Source organism: Corvus hawaiiensis, chromosome 7 (assembly GCF_020740725.1).
Source record: "Corvus hawaiiensis isolate bCorHaw1 chromosome 7, bCorHaw1.pri.cur, whole genome shotgun sequence".
Lineage (NCBI taxonomy): Eukaryota > Metazoa > Chordata > Aves > Passeriformes > Corvidae > Corvus > Corvus hawaiiensis.
The window spans coordinates 7,443,752-7,456,958 of NC_063219.1; the positions used below are offsets into that span (position 1 = coordinate 7,443,752).

The 13,207-nt window shown below is 62.6% G+C and overlaps 3 protein-coding genes across 5 annotated transcripts; all 3 read left to right on the plus strand.

Moving 5' to 3' along the window:
• The first annotated feature begins 223 nt into the window (after positions 1-223).
• LOC125328570 lies at positions 224-3,262 on the plus strand. Its single transcript, XM_048309459.1, has 8 exons — positions 224-303; positions 598-712; positions 886-1,023; positions 1,232-1,408; positions 1,542-1,940; positions 2,338-2,440; positions 2,681-2,737; positions 3,028-3,262. The coding sequence occupies exons 1-8, from the start codon at positions 224-226 to the stop codon at positions 3,225-3,227; spliced, it is 1,269 nt and encodes a 422-aa protein (XP_048165416.1). The 3' UTR covers positions 3,228-3,262.
• A 3,922-nt stretch (positions 3,263-7,184) lies between these two features.
• On the plus strand, positions 7,185-9,243 carry LOC125328786. 3 transcript variants are annotated; one of them, XM_048309887.1, is made up of 5 exons: positions 7,185-7,515; positions 7,786-7,850; positions 7,960-8,109; positions 8,293-8,912; positions 9,157-9,243. In XM_048309887.1, exons 1-4 carry the CDS (start codon positions 7,392-7,394, stop codon positions 8,656-8,658), a joined length of 705 nt encoding a protein of 234 aa, XP_048165844.1. In that variant the 5' UTR covers positions 7,185-7,391; the 3' UTR covers positions 8,659-8,912; positions 9,157-9,243. The 3 variants fall into 3 exon arrangements, with proteins under 3 accessions (XP_048165844.1, XP_048165842.1, XP_048165843.1); XM_048309885.1 differs by having other exon boundaries at positions 7,960-8,912; XM_048309886.1 differs by having other exon boundaries at positions 7,960-9,209.
• Positions 9,244-9,877: 634 nt separating this feature from the next.
• LOC125328799 lies at positions 9,878-12,528 on the plus strand. Its single transcript, XM_048309915.1, has 8 exons — positions 9,878-9,978; positions 10,152-10,289; positions 10,498-10,674; positions 10,808-10,957; positions 11,105-11,206; positions 11,604-11,706; positions 11,947-12,003; positions 12,294-12,528. Exons 1-8 carry the CDS (start codon positions 9,922-9,924, stop codon positions 12,491-12,493), a joined length of 984 nt encoding a protein of 327 aa, XP_048165872.1. The 5' UTR covers positions 9,878-9,921; the 3' UTR covers positions 12,494-12,528.
• Positions 12,529-13,207: the final 679 nt, after the last annotated feature.

The following is a 13,207-nucleotide window of genomic DNA, read 5'->3' on the forward strand; positions in this document are numbered from 1 at the left end:
TTGGATACGCCAGAGGAGGTCAATACCTTCTGGAAGGGATGCCAGGAGGAACACGGCCTTGCCACCAACCCCAGCAGGTGCTCCATCCCAGTCCTCCTGTCCCTCCCATGTCGCCAGGGCAGGAGCCAGTCCCCCAGCGTGACCTGGGCTTTGCTCTGCACACAGGTTTGCAGTGCGGACCCTGAAGGCCCTGCTCTGCCTTCTCCAGTGTGAGCACGTGGTGATGGCAATGGAGCGCAAGCGTGGCTGGGACACGCTGCTCTGTGCCGACACCCACCACTATGCAGTGGGTCTGCTGGCCAGGTGAGACCCCCTTCTCCCCCGCTGCCCTCGGCTTTTGTGCCCTGTGCCCAGGGTGCCCCACACGGTGGCCGTGGTCGTGGGCCAGAGGGCCTTGTCACCGAGGAACGGCTGAGCTGACGGGAAAAGGCCGGGAGAGGAGGGTGCCCCGGAGCAGCCGCCTCCCAAAGGGCCCAGGTCCCTTCGCAGGGTGGTCGGGAAAGACCAGAACTATGTGACTCAGTCCTGGGACAGGTTTGCCCCGCCCCCCCCCCCCCACCCCAGCTCAGGGCCTGAGTGCCTTTTTCTGCCTTCCAGGGAGATGAGCCAAGCATCGCTGCACTTGTGTAAAAGCATCTTATGCTGTCTCCTTGAGATGCTCAGCAAAGAGATGCCATACTGGGATTTCCCCGCCCTGGCGTTCCTTGTGGAGGTGAGCCCGACGGCCAGCGCTGCCTCGCTAGAGCTGCCTCCCAGCTCTCTGCCCTCCCGTAGCCGCAGCTGCCTGGGACGGTGCCCGCGCCCTGCGCTGCTGCCTGGGCCCAGCCCTGTGCGCTTCCGGGCTCCTGCCGGCCGGCTCCCCTGTCACTGCCCTGTGCCTTTCAGGTCCTCGAGTGCCTGGACCTGAGTGAATGCGGTGACAGCATAATGGACGTCGTAACAAGACACCTGAAGAGCGAGCGCAGGGAGATGCGTCGCCTGGCACTCAGGGTCCTCCTCTTGCTCAGGGATGATCCCTCAATGGTGAGAAGGGGGCAGCACCTGAAGCTGCGCTGGCAGCGTGGGGCTGGGGAACACAGTCGCTTGGGCTTGGCCGGGCTTTGGGCGCTGAGGCAGCTGTTTCCAGCTCTCCTGCCTCCTGGTTCAGCTGCCCGAGTGCTTCGGGACAGGCCTTTGGCCTCTGGGCCCTACTGTAGAAGGGTGGCGTTGCACAGCTTTGTGTTCCACACAGGCCGAAAGAATGTGGAGCCTGACTAAAAGCCTTGTGGTGCTCCTGCGGGATAGCGACAACGACGTGGTTAGGATGACCGTCGTTCTCCTGACTTATTTCTTCCTGGACAAGGATGCCCCGATACCGAGCCCCATCGCCCTGCAGCTGGCTGAGGCCCTCCTGCCACTCTTTGACAACGTAAGGCTCTGTGCCCCCAGGCAAGGCCACTGGATGCCACCCAGATACTGTGTACCCTGTGGATTTTCAGGCCTGCGCCCAGGTGGGCCTGGAGCAGCTGATGTTGAGGTCTTTTTTTCTTCCTTTCATACAGGATGACAGCCAGGTGCAGCTGCTCTCCATGTTTGTCTTCAGAACACTGATGTCTTTTGTCATAGAAAAAGAGCCCCTGAAAACACAAGTGTGCCAGAGCCTGCTCCCACTCTTCTTCCACTGCCACGATGAGAACCAGCACGTGGCAGAGGTGAGGACTCGTGCCCCGGCATGGAGATGGGCTGCCTCCTGCCCTGGCGCCTCGCGGGCTTCAGCCTCCTCCTGGCCTTGGCACAGGGACGCGCGCGTCCCATGCCCTGGGCTGTGGTGCCATCTCCGGGTCTCTGCTGCTCGCCAGGCTTCTCAGGAAACGCTGCTTTGTGCGGTCCAGTTCCTGAAGAGGAGAGATCTCGAAAAGCTGGTGAAGAAGGAGAAGCTGTGGAAGTTCGCCGAGTGCCTGGTAAGGACGGCCTGGCCGCAGCCTGGAGAAGCCCCCTGCCCCCGGCGCTCAGTGTGCGGGGCTGGCAGCTGTGCTCCCTGTCCAGCGCTGCACCCAGGGGCGCCAGCCTGCGCCCCACACGCTGCTCCCTTCCCTGGGCCGCGCGGGCTCTTCTCCAGGCTCCTCTGGCCCCGAGCCGGGCGCCGATGGAGCGCCGGCCCAGCTGGGCTGTGGGGCGGGGGCGGCACCGAGGCTCCCCGGGCAGCACCCGGCCCTCGGCCCTCTCCAGAGCCTGGCGCCAGCGGCTGCTGGCCGGGCCTCGGGGCTGTGCGGGCAGGGGAGGCAGTGCCGGCCGTAGGGAGCGCCCGGCCAAGGGGCTGAGCCCGCGCTAAGCCTTCCCTCCTGGCGCTCTCTCCAGCTGGCAGAGGACAGGAGCCAAGCGGCCGAGCACCTGCGCCTGGCCCTGCCGTACCTGGAGAACCCGCAGGAGCCCCTGCGAGAGGCGGCCGTCAGGTTCATGGGTGAGCCACGAGGCCGGGGCCCCTCCCCGCCCCGCCGCAGCTCGGCCCCGGCCCCGCCTGCTGCCCCGGCAGCGGGATCCGGGCCCGGGGCCGTGGAGCCCCGCCTGCCCTCGGGCGTCAGGATGCGGCAGGAGCCCGGGCCGAGCGCTGCCAGGGAAGGAGGTCGTGTGGCCTCAGGGCTGGCAGCGCCGGTGTGGGGCAGCTGTGCCGCTGGGGCTGTGACAGGCTCTGTGTTCCCAGAGATTGCCGGGCGGAGCATGAGGGGGCAGCACAAAGAGCTCCAGCTCATGTGCAAAGGTGAGTGAGGGCAGCGGGCTCTCAGCGGGGGCTGGCGGGGGGATCTGCAATTCCTGCCCCGGCTGCGGAGGGCTCTGCTCCCTGTGCGGACGAGGGGCGGCGTGGGCAGAGCACAGAGAGGTTTCAGGGCCGCGTGGGGCATTGGTGGCCAGCACCTTTGGGCTGATCCTGTCGGTCCCTGCTCCCTCCTGGCCATGGCAAGAGCAGGCTGGGATGGCCCTGGAAGGGGGCTCTCCTCGGGTCCCCGCAGATCCGGGATCTGACCGTGGCTCTGTTCCTCTCTCTTGCAGCCCTTGAACACCTGACAGAGGACATCAGCCCTGCTGTCTCCAACCTGGCACTTCAAACATTGTACGTTCTCCGGTCACTAGAGACGTCTCGATACTCCATATTCCGGAGGCTGCAGGATCAACTCCGCAGGGCATGGAAGACACGGCCTCGGCTGTCGAGCCTTGGCCGGCTGTGTTTCTGGAGCTCTGCGGAGAGCTGATCTGGGAGGCTCTGCCTGCTGGGGCCACCTGAGCCAGAGGGGATTTTCTTTTCTTTAAGAATTTTCTTTTCTTTTCTGTATTCTGTAGAATATAAATATAGAATGTGTTATAATACACAGACTCCCAGGAGCTTTCTTTTGGTGCCCAGTATCGGCAGGGCATAGGGGAAGAGGGGAGAAGGGGTGCTTGCGCTCAGCAAGTTGCCCAAGCGTGCGGAGTGGAAGGGGAGATGGCCAGAAGCTCCTTGGCCTTTGGTGGGTCTGCTGAAGCCTTAACGCTGTCGAGAGAGCGGGTGGGCAGGGGCCAGAGCTGCGGGGATCCCTGCGGGACTGGTGCCGGGAGATGGCCACAAGCCCTGTCCCCGGCAGGAGCCGCCATCTGTGTCCTCCTGCCCGTGCGTTGCTGCCTGGCTTGCTGAGGGCTCTGAGGTGCCTCTTGATCCGGCTCGTCTGGAGCTCTGTCAGGGCTGTGCTGCTGCCGGGCAGGTTGGCCAGGCTGGGGGAGACCCTGAGGGGACGGGGCGGTGGTAGGCCGTGAAGGGAGGAGGTGCTGCGGAAGCCCTGACGGGACAAGGCAGCGGGAAGGCACGAGGAGGATGTGTGACGGAGTGGGTGGCAAGAGGCTACAAGGGGACAGGAGGTCCCTGAGGGGCGGGGGTGGTGGGAAGGCCTGAGGAATTGGGTGTCAGAGGCCATAAGCAGCCCCCAGGCAGCCACCTCGTTCCTGCCACCCGGCTGCTCTGGCGCTTCCCCGACACGTCTCCCAGGCCTGTGGCAGAAGCCCTTGAAGCCGGGCCTCAGCAGGACAGTGGGGACCAGCCCGAGGTGCCCAGGCTGGGCTGGCTGGGGACAAGGAGGGCAGAGGGGCCCTGCCGGGGCACGGCCACTGGGTGCTGCCAGTCCCCACGGCTGCCCAGGCCACGGTGCTGTGACCGCAGCCCCCCTGACACAGCGCTCTGGGCCCGCACGGCTGCTGCCACCATGGGACAGACGGCGATGTCTCCTCGAGCAGGGCTGCCGAGTCGCTGCTGCCAAAGCGGCTCTGGACGCCACAGGAACGGCACCAGAGCGTGCCCAGGAACAGCAGGAGCCCGAGCGCCGGCACCTGCTCAACGAGGCATCCGGGCCAGCCGGGATGCCAAAAAGGGGGATACTGTGGGCACAACTGCACGTGGTTTGGCAAAAGGCTCCAGCAGAATTGGCCATGATGGCTTTCTCTTGACTCGCCAGCCTCACAGCAATGCTTGGCAGCTTCAGCTGCAGCCTGTGCCCCTGACTGACTTCAGTGGCTGTGCTTGAGGGCAGACTGGCCTTCCACAGTCAGGCGTCCCAAGGCAGTGGCATTGGTGCCACCGTGAGAGCGAGACTCTGATGGGACACGAGCCCTGCGCTGCAGCTGCCGTCCCTCTCCTCCATGCAGGCACCTTACAGACACGTGCATGAGCTTCCAAACTAAATCCTGGACTTGCTTGGAACAAAGGAAGCAGCCGCAGCAGGCGCTGAAGAAAAGCAGGGACTTCTATGGCTCCGTTTTGCTCTCCACTTGGGGAATCACAGAATCCCAGAGCACTTTGTGTTGGAAAGTATCTTAAGGATCATCCAGTTCCAGCCACCCCGCCATGGGCACAGGTGGTGTGCACGCACACCAGTCACTAGAATTGGAAGAACACTTGGCTGCCGTGTTTACCTTTTCCCCTCCTGGATTTCAAGCTAAGAGGAAAAGGTCAGCTGGTTAAAGCTGAATCTTGTTGCTCACGGAACTAGGAATAGGAGTCTCCAATGGGACCTGGTATGTCCATTCAACCTTTGTAAGATCCCACGGTTGGAGCTCAGCCCTGTACAGCCCAGGCACAGGCTCCAGGCTGGTCCATTTCAGCATCCCCAAGTCTTTGTGGCTTCCTGTGCACCCTGAGACTTCTGAATCCATTCTTGAATTCCCAGTTACTGCTGTGCAGGACGTGAGAACACAGTGCTTGGAACAGCCTGTTTGGCTCATTCTTGGGTTTGCTGCTCCCGACTAAAGTAATAATCAGGAGTATATGCTGATGCACAGGTATAGCTGAACACCAGGGACTTTCTATGGAGTGTCTAAAACCTTGTGTGACTGCCCAGAGACTCTAAAACCCAGAGGTGAAAATGACGGCTTTGCTATTTAAGAATCCTAGAAATTTTGACATCTGATTTTTCTGGTCAAGGATTTTCATGCCAATGCGGAAATGACAAAAATATTAAAACTTGTTTTCCTTGGCAACCCCTTTTAAACGGCATCAGTAAACTTACAGGGGACAGGGTGTGACACTGGGCATGGTACTTGGCAGTCCATGGCTTCAGATGTGGGTGATTAATGTTTTGCCCGGTTTCACCCAGGAGTTCAAGTGTTCCCAGGGCTTTGTTCAACTGGTCATTGCAGGTAACTTCCACTAAATGCAAAAGGATGTCCCAGCAGAACTTCTGGAGAATGTGCCCTAGGGATAGGGACAAAACCTTGAAAATGATCAGCAGGGTCTGAAAAACTTTAAAAAAAAAAAAAAAAAAAAAAGTTAAAGTAGATATGGCTCTGTGGCTTTTCAGGCACGACTCTTTGGGGCCGGAGGAAACGTTTGCCTTGCATCAGCTGCAACGTAGACAGACATGCAGCAACTGGAGTGTTGAACGTCAGAGACTGGGCTAATGTTTTTCCCAGGGAAACAGACAGAAGATCACAAGGAAACATGACCGTGTCTCTGTACAATCTAATTGTCCTGTGAAACTCAGAAGCTGGTGATGCTCTGGTTCTACTGCTAATCCCTTCCATGAAAAAATTCATTCCAGGAAGCAGCAACATCTCCTGTCAGATACTGAGTGTTGCCCCCAGTTGCTCCAGGTGCTCCTGCCAACAGCCCCCTGTAGGAAGGAGCACAGACCCCAATGCGCCTTGGCTTTGGCTGCCCTCTGGCAGAGAAGTCCCCCGGGGGCACAGGTCTCTGGGGCAGGAGACGGGCACCAGCGCGGCCAGGGCACGGGGGTCTAGCAGGTCTGCTTCGGCGGGGGCTCTGCCACACCTGCTGATTTCAGCGCTCCCCGGGGCCCCGGGGTCAGAGCAGCATTTGCGCCCTGGCTCACACGTCCTTGTGTCTGTGTCACAGCCCCGGCTTTAGGATGGCCACCAGCCGGGATGTGTCCCACGGAGGCCGTGCCAGCTTCTGTGGAAGACCCCGTGCCCTTCCTGCCACGGCTGTGTTGCTGGCCGTGGGGGCTCCTGGTGCTGCTCCGAACCCACAGAGCAGGGGAGCGTTTGCTTATGGATTGAGCCATTCTTAAAGCTGCTGTCGGGCTGTCTTAGGCACTTGGAGCAAGGGATTCCTTCCAACCTGGGCCACTTGGGGTGGGCTGGGGGCGGCCCCAGGGCAGGTGGCAGTGTGTGCAAAGGCCCTTTGTGACACGGTGCAGCATGGTCACCATGGGATGGAATGGGACAGGGTGTCCCAGGGCCCTTTGTGACACGTGCTGACATAGGTGCTGGTGGTGACGCGGCCACGCCACAGTGCTCGGAGCACGCGACGGGATAGGACAGGACAGAGCGGTGCTGTGAGGAGCCCCCGCACAGCGCGCTTGTTCTTTGCTGACCCGGAGCCTTTCCGAGGCGTTTACCTGTGCAGGTGCCCTCGAGGCCAGACCATAGGACTTGGTGACCCGTGGCCTTCCTGAGGCTTCTCTTCTGCAGGTGCCCTCGAGGGCAGACCATGGGACTTGGTGCCCCGGAGCTTTTCTAAGGCATCTCCCATCCCTGTGGCCGGTGCCCTCGAGACCAGACCGTGGGACTTGCTGTCCTTGCTTCCCAAGACTTCTCTCTTGAAGGTGCCTTGAAGGCGCGACTGCAGGACTTGCTGACCCGGAGCTTTTAAGAGGCACCTCTCCTGCAAGTAGCCTTCAGTCCGGTCAGTGACATGGAGCAGAGACCCCCAACCATGCCCAAGCTGGCCTGGGTGAATGAGGATGAAGAAGGCCCTGGAGCTGTCCCAGAACAGCAGCTAGAAGAGGTGGAGCAGTTCCAGCCACCACAGGAGGGTGAGTGGCAGAGCTAGGCCACAGGGCTGGTGCCTTCAAGGCACAACTGCAGGACTTGATGACCTGGAACTTTTTGGAGGCGTATCTCTGCAAGTACCCTTCAATCCAGTCAGTGACATGGAGCAGAGACCCCCAACCGTGCCCAAGCTGGCCTGGGTGAAGGAGGAGGAGGAAGAAGGCCCTGGAGCTGCCCCAGCACAGCAGCTAGAAGAGGTGGAGCAGTTCCAGCCACCACAGGAGGGTGAATAGCAAAGCTGGGTCACAGGGCTGGTGCCTGCAGCCAACTTGGCCCCATCCCATCCCGTCCCATCCCATCCCATCCTGTCCCGTCCCCTGGGGGCATGCCCATGGACAGGACGGAAGAGGGGCCGGGGCAGACCCCCCCCACAGCAGCCGTGCTCCATCCCCTGGGCATACCGGGGCTGTCCCTGCCTGGGGAGCGCAGGGCTGGGCTGTGTTCTCCGGCCTCTCCCGCAGCCCCTCAGCTCTGGCTGCGCTCGCTCTTTACCAGACCCAGCCGTGGACCCGACACAAGAGCACGACCCCGCCCGTGGCCGCTTCCGCAGAACAGCGCAGGTACCTGCAGCCGTCCCCACCTGGGCTGGGCCTGCTGTCGCTGCTCAGCCGAGCACTGTGCTTGGAGCACCCCATGGAACATCCTTCTCCTCTTGCCCTCCTCCTACAGATGGTTTGCAAATTCATCAGGAGCATTCGGGAGAAAGAGACCAGCGTCATGGGCACTGGGGTCATACCATACTCAGAGGTCTTCAAATACGAGACCAGTGCCGCCCTGCTGGATTTGCTTGTGAAGCAGGGTGTTTCCAGTCCAGAGCAAGTAAGCAGCATGTGGCCAGGGTTCAGTTCCCCCAGGAGTCACATGGCTTGCCAAGCCACGCCTGCTGGTCACTTTAAGCCTTTGAGGCCATCCCAGTGTGGTGGGAAGGGAAGCAGTTCTCTGGGGAAGCTGGGGGACATTACTCCCTGTGGCAGCTTCCAGCTCTCCCCGTACCTTCTCCAGGTGCCTGCCATGGTGAGGTTCATCCACCGATGGCTCATGGCCAATGAGCCTGCTGAGCACAGGCTGGACAATACCCTGCTGGAGCTGACAGAGGCACAGCCAGCTGATGTAGTCATGACTCTCCTGCGTGTGGCCCCATTGTGTGACAGGTATGGGGCCCACCTGCCCAAAGGGCTCAGGGCTCACCAGCCCATCACCCTGTGGAGCCTGTCTCCCAGGCGCGTGACAAACGGAGAGTTCCAGGGCCCTCTGGCTCCTCCATTTTCCAGCCGTGGCATGTCAGCCCCCAAGCCTGCTGCCATGCTCCCTCCCTGCCCCTCAGGGGCCGGTGCCCACAGGGGTGGGCTGCCTGGGTGCTGCTGGTGAAGGGCCGTGGGCAGAAGCAGAGCTGGCAGTCAGCCCGGGCCCCTACAGCTGCCCAGGCCACGGTGCTGTGGCTGACACCCCCCGACACAGAGTTCTGACCCCACAGAGCTGCTGCGACCATGTGGACGACAATCATGTCCTCGCCCAGGACTGCGGAGCTGGCGCAGCTGCTGCTCCTCGATGTGCTGGGGAGCTGGCCAGAGCACAGCATGCGCACCTCCGATGGCGACGACACAGATGTCTTTGCCCTGGCTGTGAGTTTCTGGAACTGGCCTTTGCTCGCCCCCAGGCCACCTTCCATCAGCTCTCCATCCTCCTGCCCCCACTGCGTCTCCCTGCCTCAGGCGCTGGGCTGAAACCTGGGCTAGGGGCAGGTTCAGGGGCACCAGGCCAGGTGCTCCGCCTACGTCTCCCCTGGCCTCCCCCTTCCATGCTCTGGCCCTGCCACGTGGACGCCTTGGCACTGGGCGCTGTCTCAGGGTGGTTTGTCCTTTGCAGGCAACTGTGGTGATGTGGAAGATCCTCCAGGTGCCCTGTGTCCCACACGTACTGATATTCTTTTTCCCCCGCCTCTTTGCGCATCTCCTCTTCCAGGTGTACTTCAGCACATTGGATACGCCAGAGGAGGTCAATACCTTCTGGAAGGGATGCCAGGAGGAACACGGCCTTGCCACCAACCCCAGCAGGTGCTCCATCCCAGTCCTCCTGTCCCTCCCATGTCGCCAGGGCAGGAGCCAGTCCCCCAGCGTGACCTGGGCTTTGCTCTGCACACAGGTTTGCAGTGCGGACCCTGAAGGCCCTGCTCTGCCTTCTCCAGTGTGAGCACGTGGTGATGGCAATGGAGCGCAAGCGTGGCTGGGACACGCTGCTCTGTGCCGACACCCACCACTATGCAGTGGGTCTGCTGGCCAGGTGAGACCCCCTTCTCCCCCGCTGCCCTCGGCTTTTGTGCCCTGTGCCCAGGGTGCCCCACACGGTGGCCGTGGTCGTGGGCCAGAGGGCCTTGTCACCGAGGAACGGCTGAGCTGACGGGAAAAGGCCGGGAGAGGAGGGTGCCCCGGAGCAGCCGCCTCCCAAAGGGCCCAGGTCCCTTCGCAGGGTGGTCGGGAAAGACCAGAACTATGTGACTCAGTCCTGGGACAGGTTTGCCCCGCCCCCCCCCCCCACCCCAGCTCAGGGCCTGAGTGCTTTTTTCTGCCTTCCAGGGAGATGAGCCAAGCATCGCTGCACTTGTGTAAAAGCATCTTATGCTGTCTCCTTGAGATGCTCAGCAAAGAGATGCCATACTGGGATTTCCCCGCCCTGGCGTTCCTTGTGGAGGTGAGCCCGACGGCCAGCGCTGCCTCGCTAGAGCTGCCTCCCAGCTCTCTGCCCTCCCGTAGCCGCAGCTGCCTGGGACGGTGCCCGCGCCCTGCGCTGCTGCCTGGGCCCAGCCCTGTGCGCTTCCGGGCTCCTGCCGGCCGGCTCCCCTGTCACTGCCCTGTGCCTTTCAGGTCCTCGAGTGCCTGGACCTGAGTGAATGCGGTGACAGCATAATGGACGTCGTAACAAGACACCTGAAGAGCGAGCGCAGGGAGATGCGTCGCCTGGCACTCAGGGTCCTCCTCTTGCTCAGGGATGATCCCTCAATGGTGAGAAGGGGGCAGCACCTGAAGCTGCGCTGGCAGCGTGGGGCTGGGGAACACAGTCGCTTGGGCTTGGCCGGGCTTTGGGCGCTGAGGCAGCTGTTTCCAGCTCTCCTGCCTCCTGGTTCAGCTGCCCGAGTGCTTCGGGACAGGCCTTTGGCCTCTGGGCCCTACTGTAGAAGGGTGGCGTTGCACAGCTTTGTGTTCCACACAGGCCGAAAGAATGTGGAGCCTGACTAAAAGCCTTGTGGTGCTCCTGCGGGATAGCGACAACGACGTGGTTAGGATGACCGTCGTTCTCCTGACTTATTTCTTCCTGGACAAGGATGCCCCGATACCGAGCCCCATCGCCCTGCAGCTGGCTGAGGCCCTCCTGCCACTCTTTGACAACGTAAGGCTCTGTGCCCCCAGGCAAGGCCACTGGATGCCACCCAGATACTGTGTACCCTGTGGATTTTCAGGCCTGCGCCCAGGTGGGCCTGGAGCAGCTGATGTTGAGGTCTTTTTTTCTTCCTTTCATACAGGATGACAGCCAGGTGCAGCTGCTCTCCATGTTTGTCTTCAGAACACTGATGTCTTTTGTCATAGAAAAAGAGCCCCTGAAAACACAAGTGTGCCAGAGCCTGCTCCCACTCTTCTTCCACTGCCACGATGAGAACCAGCACGTGGCAGAGGTGAGGACTCGTGCCCCGGCATGGAGATGGGCTGCCTCCTGCCCTGGCGCCTCGCGGGCTTCAGCCTCCTCCTGGCCTTGGCACAGGGACGCGCGCGTCCCATGCCCTGGGCTGTGGTGCCATCTCCGGGTCTCTGCTGCTCGCCAGGCTTCTCGGGAAACGCTGCTTTGTGCGGTCCAGTTCCTGAAGAGGAGAGATCTCGAAAAGCTGGTGAAGAAGGAGAAGCTGTGGAAGTTCGCCGAGTGCCTGGTAAGGACGGCCTGGCCGCAGCCTGGAGAAGCCCCCTGCCCCCGGCGCTCAGTGTGCGGGGCTGGCAGCTGTGCTCCCTGTCCAGCGCTGCACCCAGGGGCGCCAGCCTGCGCCCCACACGCTGCTCCCTTCCCTGGGCCGCGCGGGCTCTTCTCCAGGCTCCTCTGGCCCCGAGCCGGGCGCCGATGGAGCGCCGGCCCAGCTGGGCTGTGGGGCGGGGGCGGCACCGAGGCTCCCCGGGCAGCACCCGGCCCTCGGCCCTCTCCAGAGCCCGGCGCCAGCGGCTGCTGGCCGGGCCTCGGGGCTGTGCGGGCAGGGGAGGCAGTGCCGGCCGTAGGGAGCGCCCGGCCAAGGGGCTGAGCCCGCGCTAAGCCTTCCCTCCTGGCGCTCTCTCCAGCTGGCAGAGGACAGGAGCCAAGCGGCCGAGCACCTGCGCCTGGCCCTGCCGTACCTGGAGAACCCGCAGGAGCCCCTGCGAGAGGCGGCCGTCAGGTTCATGGGTGAGCCACGAGGCCGGGGCCCCTCCCCGCCCCGCCGCAGCTCGGCCCCGGCCCCGCCTGCTGCCCCGGCAGCGGGATCCGGGCCCGGGGCCGTGGAGCCCCGCCTGCCCTCGGGCGTCAGGATGCGGCAGGAGCCCGGGCCGAGCGCTGCCAGGGAAGGAGGTCGTGTGGCCTCAGGGCTGGCAGCGCCGGTGTGGGGCAGCTGTGCCGCTGGGGCTGTGACAGGCTCTGTGTTCCCAGAGATTGCCGGGCGGAGCATGAGGGGGCAGCACAAAGAGCTCCAGCTCATGTGCAAAGGTGAGTGAGGGCAGCGGGCTCTCAGCGGGGGCTGGCGGGGGGATCTGCAATTCCTGCCCCGGCTGCGGAGGGCTCTGCTCCCTGTGCGGACGAGGGGCGGCGTGGGCAGAGCACAGAGAGGTTTCAGGGCCGCGTGGGGCATTGGTGGCCAGCACCTTTGGGCTGATCCTGTCGGTCCCTGCTCCCTCCTGGCCATGGCAAGAGCAGGCTGGGATGGCCCTGGAAGGGGGCTCTCCTCGGGTCCCCGCAGATCCGGGATCTGACCGTGGCTCTGTTCCTCTCTCTTGCAGCCCTTGAACACCTGACAGAGGACATCAGCCCTGCTGTCTCCAACCTGGCACTTCAAACATTGTACGTTCTCCGGTCACTAGAGACGTCTCGATACTCCATATTCCGGAGGCTGCAGGATCAACTCCGCAGGGCATGGAAGACACGGCCTCGGCTGTCGAGCCTTGGCCGGCTGTGTTTCTGGAGCTCTGCGGAGAGCTGATCTGGGAGGCTCTGCCTGCTGGGGCCACCTGAGCCAGAGGGGATTTTCTTTTCTTTAAGAATTTTCTTTTCTTTTCTGTATTCTGTAGAATATAAATATAGAATGTGTTATAATACACAGACTCCCAGGAGCTTTCTTTTGGTGCCCAGTATCGGCAGGGCATAGGGGAAGAGGGGAGAAGGGGTGCTTGCGCTCAGCAAGTTGCCCAAGCGTGCGGAGTGGAAGGGGAGATGGCCAGAAGCTCCTTGGCCTTTGGTGGGTCTGCTGAAGCCTTAACGCTGTCGAGAGAGCGGGTGGGCAGGGGCCAGAGCTGCGGGGATCCCTGCGGGACTGGTGCCGGGAGATGGCCACAAGCCCTGTCCCCGGCAGGAGCCGCCATCTGTGTCCTCCTGCCCGTGCGTTGCTGCCTGGCTTGCTGAGGGCTCCGAGGTGCCTCTTGATCCGGCTCGTCTGGAGCTCTGTCAGGGCTGTGCTGCTGCCGGGCAGGTTGGCCAGGCTGGGGGAGACCCTGAGGGGACGGGGCGGTGGTAGGCCGTGAAGGGAGGAGGTGCTGCGGAAGCGCTGACGGGACAAGGCAGCGGGAAGGCACGAGGAGGATGTGTGACGGAGTGGGTGGCAGGAGGCTACAAGGGGACAGGAGGTCCCTGAGGGGCGGGGGTGGTGGGAAGGCCTGAGGAATTGGGTGTCAGAGGCCATAAGCAGCCCCCAGGCAGC